Source organism: Neophocaena asiaeorientalis, unplaced genomic scaffold, assembly GCF_003031525.2.
Source record: "Neophocaena asiaeorientalis asiaeorientalis breed wild unplaced genomic scaffold, Neophocaena_asiaeorientalis_V1.1 scaffold164, whole genome shotgun sequence".
Taxonomy (NCBI): Eukaryota; Metazoa; Chordata; class Mammalia; order Artiodactyla; family Phocoenidae; genus Neophocaena; species Neophocaena asiaeorientalis.
Window position 1 is genome coordinate 2,315,702 of NW_020173727.1, and position 8,664 is coordinate 2,324,365.

General features: G+C 51.4%; 1 protein-coding gene across 1 annotated transcript in view; it reads left to right on the forward strand.

Annotated features, from left to right (window-relative positions):
* The window catches only part of EEPD1 (endonuclease/exonuclease/phosphatase family domain containing 1), a 117,900-nt gene that overhangs the window by 107,866 nt on the left and 1,370 nt on the right, over window positions 1–8,664 (forward strand). The window contains exons 5-7 of the mRNA XM_024750778.1: window positions 357–491; window positions 2,621–2,759; window positions 7,083–7,277. Of these exons, the coding sequence (XP_024606546.1) occupies window positions 357–491; window positions 2,621–2,759; window positions 7,083–7,277 (469 nt within the window). The remainder of the gene's footprint in view (window positions 1–356; window positions 492–2,620; window positions 2,760–7,082; window positions 7,278–8,664) is intronic.

Here is an 8,664-nt window from a genome sequence, read left to right on the forward strand (position 1 = left end):
CCCCCAAAAAAAAAAAAAAAAAAAAAAAAGAAACAAAAAAGATAACTCCATGCCTAGTCTGGGCTGCCCCCAATCCCCCCAAAAGTAGAGCCCCGGCATCCCGGCTGTATGTGCAACTCTCTGAAATCGCCAGTCTGGGAAATTTGGTGGGGGAACAGGGAGGAACATGCCGTGGCTTTTGGTTGTGCTTTTGTCTCAGAAACAGGCCTTGGGCAGGTAACCCCAGGACCCGGTGTAGAGCCTGCTGCTTCCCCCCTCGTCTCCTCCTGGCCTCTCCTGCCGCTTTCCCAGCTCGGGGCTGAGCCCCGCCACCAGACAGACCCCTCTGCACACTAACGCCTCGTCTTCTCCCGCAGGGCGCTGGGTTTGCAGGGTTCCTGTGGGACACCGCGGCTGGGGTGGAACTGAGAGATGCCACCTGGCAGGAGAGCTCGCCTGGCAATGGGCACGGGAAGCCCGCAGGCCCCAGCCCGTACCTCGTGAGGTTCAAGGTACCGCTTACTCGTGTTGCCGTGAAGGGCCACTCCTTCTAAAAAGGAAAAAAGTCCCCCTTTGAACTGGGAGCCAGAGAAGCTCATCTTTTTGCTTTGGTTTTCTTCTCTCTCAGGGCTGGGTCAGCATGCACTCTTGGGGTTCCCTTGGCTGGGAACTCATCCAGAGCAGGAATGAAAGGGATTTGGGGGGACTATAGCTCTGGTAACTTTGACATCTGGGCAGGAAGGAGATCAGGTGGTTGCCTTTCAAACCTGATGAACAGCAGAATCACCTGGAGAGATTTTCTTAAAATCAGGGTTTCCTGGACCCTGCCCCAGACACACAGACTGTCCGGTTTTCAAAAGCACCTGCAGTGCTTCTTCCGTTCTCCCTGCGCTGATTAAGGATGCTGGGCCTTTGGGAATTGCCGGATTAGAGGGCAGCAGAACTGCTCTGAGGACCCCCCTTCCCTTACCAGGGAGAGGGGGGACCCTCGAGAGGTCATTTGGGTTTGGAAGGAGCTCAGAAGAAGCTTCTGGGCGGTGGGGTGAGGGCAGCCCTGTAACTGACACCTCCAGGTGAGCCCTGTCTCACCAGAGCCGGGAGCAGCAAGCAGACTGAGCTGCCTCTTCGGTTGCCCTGGACGCCTCTGGGAAGTATTAAGGCACAGCAAACAGTCAGAAGCTGGGCAGCAGGAAGGAGGAGAAGGCAGCAGCCTAAACAGATCACCAAGTCAGCAGCTGGCCTTAACCCCGTGAAGTGACAGGGTCAGGCAGGAGTGGTCCCCAGCAAGCCGCCTGCAGGGTGTCTGGGTTCTCTATGCTCCAGAGCAGTTCTGGAGCCTGAGAGTTGCCACAGACCTCAGCACGGTCTCTCCCTGGTGGCACGGGGCTGGGGCAGCCCATATGCTGGGGGCTGTGGTGACTCTGGTTGAGGTCTAGCCCAGGCTCCTCCCACCTCGCACCCGTGGTTGCAGAGATGCTGGCGTTCCGTGTGCACGCACACGCCCGGGGGTGTCTGTGTCCCTGTCTTCCCTGGGTCCCTTTTCTATGTAGAGTGACTGTCCTGGCTTTGGCCAAGCAAGGCAACAGGCAGAACCAGCCAGTGTCTCTAGGGGGCAGGCTGTTTTTAACGGCCAATGAGAAATGCTTTGAGATCACGAATTACTGGCCCAGATCCTCTAAATGAAGCGATCCCCTAGACAGGCACGTAGCCTCCTCTACTTTGTGTCTCATCCTAGGCCAGGCAAGTTGTAGGGACAGAGATATGGCTTCTCTCTCCAGGCAGGTTTTCCCCGCCCATGGCCTTATGGTGGTTCCCCCGGGGTCAGAGCCACAGCTGCAGCGGGAGCTCTCCCAGCTGGGCACTGGCCCTGGCAAACTGGGGTCACATCTGTAAGACGAAACTGGTAGCCTCCACTTCCCGGGGGCTCCCTCTGCACCTCCACTTCCTGGTAGGGTTTGGTGTTTGTTGCCATGACAAACAGGGCGGGGTTGCCAAACTCAGAGCAGCTGAGCAGTGCTGCGGTGCTTGGGAGACCGACCCCGACTTTGCGCTTCCTCACCTGCCCTGGGAACACAGGATGGGCATAGCCTGTGTGCCGCCAGGGTTCAGGCAGCTTTCGTTCTTCACATGTTTGAAATCAGGTGAAAGTAAGCCTCAGGGCGCAGTGGTCTCTGGAGGAAAGAGAACACGTGGGGGAGGGGGACGGGGCGAAGGCGGTAGGGCCCGGCAGTGGGTCCTGGCAGGGGGTGGCGGGCTGGCCTTGTGGGGAAGAGCCCCAGGTCTTTGTTAACGAAGCTGCTAACCAGCTACTAGAGCTGCCTCTTCCTCTCTCATAGCTGCTCAGAAGGAAAAAGCTACAAAAATTTGACATTTCTAGATGTGCCCAATTTTCCAGGCCCTAGGGAGGAGTAGGGGGTGAAATGTAAGGGGTACACCGATAGGACAAGACAGGTCTCGGTCCTGCAGGGGCCTCAGAAGACTCTTCTGGTGGCCGCCTTGCCTTCTCTCCAGCGGGTGCTGGCCTTGTGTGCGTTTCCCATTGTCGGTGTTGTGCAGGAAGCTATTCATGGGGCGGAGGTAATGGGTACAGGCAGGAAGAACATCTCCGCCTGTCCCTGATGCTTTGTTTCCTGTTGCCCAGGTGGGAAGTCATGACTTGACCCTGGTGAACCTTCACCTGGCAGCCCTGACCGTCCCAGGGGGTGAGAACCCAAGCAAGAGTCACAGTGGCAGCCACTGCTGGGCTAGCTTCGTGCAGACCTTGCAGGAAACCCTGAAAGGTAGGAAACTGTCTTTCTCTGCGGCTGGGTCAGCAGCCCCCACTTCTGCAGGGCAGGCGGGGGTCACCTCTTCGGAGCATCTCTCCCCTCCCTTAGGCTGGCCGTCCTGTAGGTGGCGATGCATGCTGAGTAATGCATGGGAAACCACCACACCGCCTGAATCCTGGGGAGCCCGGCTGCCCCGGGCATGCTGACAGCTTTGTCTGGGTCTAGCGTGCGGGTTCCACGGTGTTGGTTTTGTGGCTCTCCAGACTCTCTTTGATGGAAAGGATTAGGGGGGAAAAAACTAAGTGATGGTACCCTCCCCTGTGACACCCATCGTGGGCTCCGCTGCCCCGGGTGTGCCCCCGTGGTGGTCCTTCCTGCAGATCTGCACCTGCTCTTCTTGTGAAAGACAGTTGGTGACAAGGGGAGTTGGAAAGTCCTGACGAGCCGTAAGTTGAATTTTTCTCCCTGGTGGGATGCCGACCTTGTTAAAGGAGCCCTGAAGCCGACAGAAAAGCTGGATTTTAATCTTAACTCTTTCAGCTGTAGGACAGCTGTAGGACATCTGACAAGTCACCACCCTTCAAGCCCCACCTGGTGGGGGCTGACAGTGCTAACCTCACAGGGCGCCCAGGGGCGTGGTAACCGTCTGAGGGAGGACCCAGCACATAGCAGGGGCTCAGCGGACATGAGTTGACTCACAGAAATGCCAGAGGGATTAAGAAAACATTGAAAAGAACAGAACTTCAGAAGAAAGGTGGGGCACTCTGCTTTCCAGGCTCCTGCCCCAGTAACACAGAAGGTTTTCTGTGCGTGGTTTCCCAGAAGGAAAAGTTGACACGGCTGTAAAGACTGGGGTGTGCTCTGTTGGGCTTGGCTTTTCAGAGCACTGAGTTTCTCCAGGTGAGGGTTCACAGCTGGAGGCCTGCAGTTCTCTCCCATATTCTAGAGTCTTGACCAATATTCCCTCAGTCGCTAAGCCTTGTTTTCCCTTGTTGAACTGGCACCCCCCAAAAGGTGATTTTTGAAGATTTGGCTACAAAAATAACTCAGTCAAACTACACATTTACACTTTGAAAAGATTTTTATCATGGTAAAATATACGTAACATGAAATTTACCATCTTCACCGTTTTTAAGTGGATGAGTCAGTGGTATTAAGTACCTTGACATTGTTTTATAACCATCACCACCATCCATCTGTAGAACTTTTTTTATCTTCCTGAACTGAAACTCTGTACCCATTAAACACGAACTCCCCATTCTCCCTTTCCTCCCAGACCCTGACAGCCACCTTTCTACCTTCTGTTTTCTATGAGCCTGACCGCTCTAGGTATCTCATGTCAGTGGAATCTTACAATATTTGTCCTTTTACGGCTGGTTTATTTCACTGACATTATGTCTTCATGGCTTGTAGTATATGTCAGAATTCTTTTTAGGGCCAAAGACTATTCCATTTGTCGGTCAGTGGACACTTGGGCTCTTTCCATCTTTTGGCCGTTGTAAATAATGCTGTTATGAACACTGATAACACTGATGGGCAGCTTACATCTCGAACCAGGATGTGCTGTGACCAGCGTTCTCCTTAAATTATGAGTCTTTGGGCTAAAAAAAAGTCGGAAAGATGTTTCAGTTGAGATACTTCATCCAAGGAGCAGCTATGTGAGAAATTGTTCACCTACAGCTACTTTCTAACCTACTAAAAAGGATGACTTGATAGCTTTTAAATCTGTGGACGTTTCTATTCTTGATCTCAAGCTTTTCCTCTACAGCTACTTTCTAACCTATTAAAAAGGATGACTTGATAGCTTTTAAATCTGTGGACATTTCTATTGTTCTTGATCTCAAGCTTTTCCTTTTCTTTACATGGAAGCAGAAAGGAAAGATGCCAGTTCCTAACTTCTCTGATAACCTTAGGCCCTCACTGTTTTTTCTGATATCCGGGCAGGGATCAGGTTTTGTCAGAAAACCCAGGCAGGGTATTGTTGCAAGTTGCCAGGGGACTGTTGACCCACAGCCTGGCTAGGCCTTGACATGCCCATGTAAGGACAGTGACTTATGTCCCCGTGTCCCCCTGCTTGTAGCTAACATCCAGTTTGCTGTGAACACGGCAGAGCCGAGGATTCAGGAAGTGCTGCAGTCTGCCCAAGGGGCAACAAGGGTAAATCGATGAGCAGAGGTGGCTCAGCTAAAACAGAGACTAAGCCTTTATTCCACAGGCTTCTTTCTATCAGAGTAAGCAGAGCCGATTTGATTAGCAAACTCTGGGCCTTTCTGCCTTTGTCTGGAACGTGCACTCCGGTTGGAGTCAGCAGGGACGGGGGGTGGAATGCCCATCCTCGGATGGAAGTTTCTTCTTTCAGACCCCACGGGGCCTGTTCTGTGAACTCAGCAAGAGTGAAACAGGGCAAAGTCATGCTTGACATCTGGGTAAGACCTTCTTCCGCTGGGGACCAGCTCCTGCTATTGTCGCTGGCATTTTGTAAATCTAGGGTCTCTGAGGAAGTCAGCCCCAGGCATTCTCCCTTCACTCCTGGAAACTAAGAGAATGACTCAAGAGCCCACCCTGGCGCACAGCTCCCTGGGAGAGATCAGGTACCTGCACACCTGTGGATTCTTAGAGGCAAGGACTGTCTCGATGTCATTGCCAAACCACTTTAACCAAAAGAAGGTGAGTTGTAAGAAACTGGACCTGCCGGTTCAAAAAGAGCCATTATTTTCATTCCTGAAGTTACACAGAGCTGGGTTTATTGACCCAGGACACCAGCATCTATCCTGGTTTCAGAATTGTCTTTTTTTGGCCCGAATTTTTCAGGTCTGCATCCCAATGAAAACCTCTCATTATATGGGGAACCTTCTGCTTCAGCCTTTCCTAACTTCAGTTTTCCTTGATAGTCAATAAAGGTAGCATCTTTCTCTTCGTTCCTTTTCAAAAACACACTGCACCTTAATTCTGCGGTTTTCCTCGTGCTTCGTTCACCATTTCTCTCCTGCGTGTTGACCGCTCGTCCGCCAGGCAGCAGGCTCTGTTCCAGATGTGTGGGGCTTTTCCATCCTAGCTCTTTGTAAAGAGCCCTGGATTTGAGGGCTAGCTCGGTGACTTTGGGCAAGCCCTTCCACCTCTCAGAGCCTCAGCTTCTTACCTGCAAGAGGGCCCGGCACACGGTGAGGGCTCAGTGGAGGGTCCTTAACACTAGCCACATATGAGTCGTTACTTGTATTATTCTCAAGTTGGCTTTCCTGTTGGAAGTTGGCACCGATTTCTCAAGACAGCTTGGTTGGGCTCGCCCTGCTTTGGGTGCCAAGGTTGTTACGATCTAGCTTGAGGGGTACAGTTACCTCTCTGTTGGTCACACAACGGTAGCAAGAAGTCCTTGCTCCCGTCCTCTGCTGTCCGTCACGTCCCCTGGAGGAGGGCGTCATGTGCGGTGCGCGAGTGCCCTCTGCTGGTGGCTTCTGTTGTTTCACTTTAGATTTCTTTAGCCATTATTATTGCAACATAATTCGTGTCCAGGAAGATTTTGCTGAGTGTCTCGGATGCATTTGGCCCTAGTTTATTAATTGCTTTGCTTAAAGCTTTCCTTACAAGGTGCAACAGAAACGCCACTCCCTATGACAGCGTGGCTCCCCGGAAGGGAATCTCGAGACAGGAAGTGACAGTGAGGCAGTGGATGGGAATCCCAGGGAGCCTAGCTGGGGCCCACTGTCCTTTCTGAGTGTCTCCTCACTTTGGAAAATACTTCATAAATATCCCACTTATTCTAGTAAATCAAACTATGAGAGAAATGTTGAAAATACTGAAAGATAAAAGCTTTCCACTTTGGCCCTGTATTAGTGTGCTAGGGCTGCCCTAACAAAATACCACAGGCTGGGTGGCATAAACAACAGACATTTATTTTCTCACAGTTCTGGAGGCTGGAAAGTCCATGATCAAGGTGCTGGCAGGGTTGGTTTCTCCTGAGGCTTCTCCTTGGCTTGTAGATGGCTGTCCTCTCCCTGTGTCTTCACCTGGTCTTCCCTCTGTGCTCAATAAATGTTTGTTGAGCTTTTGTTAAATATCTGGGGAAGACCCTCAGGGCTTTCTGTGCTATAAGATTTGGAACCCATGATCCGGAACAGAGGTGATCTCTCTTATCACATTGCCCCCCATTTCCAAATGTGTCACTAACCTACTCCTAAAGTATATTTGGAAAAATTGGGAGAATAAGAACCACGCCACAGTCCTAACCCTGGAGAGTCAATTCAGAGAGTCATGATCCTACTTAAATGAGTTGTGGTCCGTGTTGTGTTGACTTCCCACCACCTCTTACATTCCTGAATTTCTTTCTTCCACTTCCAGGCGAAAAAGAGGTGATAGTTTTAGGAGATTTCGGCCAGGGGCCAGACAGCAGCGACTATGATATCTTGAGGAAAGAAAAATTCCACCACCTGGTCCCCGCACACACCTTTACCAACATCAGCACCAAGAATCCTCAAGGCTCGAAGACTCTGGACAACATCTGGATCAGTAAAAGCTTAAAGAAGGTTTTCACAGGTAAAGCCCAAGTGCTGTTCGGAAACAGAGTGAGGATCGCCTGTCTGAGCTGACAGTTCTGGATTATCTGGTTTCAGCAAGAGCCAGGAGTGACCTTCCCTCCTCTGTGGGCCTTTATCAGGTTATTGCTTAGGTGGCTGTATAATTATCATTCAAACAGAGCCACTTTTAAGAGTGAAGGGGGTATGAAAAATAATAAAAGGCATTCACTGATCGGCAGCAGGGCCAAAGCAAGTGTGTCTTGGGCAAACCTCGTTCTGGACTGGCGGCATCCCCCAATTCCAAGATGAGCTGATACCATACCTTAGGCTAATTTTAAGGACACTTAGCCCCTTCAGCAAACACTCCTCAAGCCCTGTCACGTTCAGGCGCTGTGTTGTGGCCTGAGGAGCAGCAGTTGGAGGTGAGCTGACGTGTCACCTGGCATCACGATAGGATGGAAAAGTTCTTTAGACAGGACTCCACCAGGACCAGGGTGTGGTGGGTAATCTCAGCACTGAAAAGCACTCCCCCCCCAAACCAGTCACTCGCTGAACAGACTTGGGGTCATGAAACAGTCATAAACAGAAATATGGAAGCAGCAGGTCTTTTGGTGAAGGACAAGAACGGTTGTTCTCGGTTCTACCTGGAAGCTTTGCTAAGCACCAGTGGATGCAGACTATACTTCAGTGAGACATTAAAAAAGTTCTTAGGTACCAACGCTGAGGTCCCACTGTGAGACCCCAACGTGCCGCCAAGACTTAGATCCTCAGGACTAGAATTTCCTGTTGGACTGTGTCATGGGAGAATCCAAAGGACGAAGAAAGCGGGTCTCAGAGGGAGTGACGGCCATCAAACTAGGCAAGGTGCAATTTGCAGAAATGCACTGCCGGCCAGACCAAGGCCATTGGCAGGCTGCCATGGGGCCCGGTGGGAGGGCAGTGCTGTCACCAAGGGAACTGGAGCCCCCGAGAGCACAGGGGCCGGGAGGAAGGTAGAGATCGTCTCATCTATCCCCTGCTCTTAAGTTGTAGAAACCGAGGTGCAGGGAGGAGTTGCCACCATCATGGAACTGTCACCTGGGCAGGCACAGCTCACACCAGAGCCCAGGTCTGGATGCACTTAATTATCCGCGACGATTCTCACTGAGGGCCGTGCCAGTGCTTGTAATTGCTCTGTCCTTGCTTTTGTGACTATTTCATTGTTTCTTTTTTTTTTAGGGCACGAACCCGTGTCCCCCGCATCAGCAGGCGGACTCTCAACCACTGCGCCACCAGGGAAGCCCTCATTGTTTCTTAAACGTGCCTCCTGCTTCATATATTTCTAAATCTTGACTTTAAAGATACCTTTACTTTCTCATAAACTTCTGTAACTTTCTCTTCTTTGCTCTTTTTCTAGAACTGCCTCC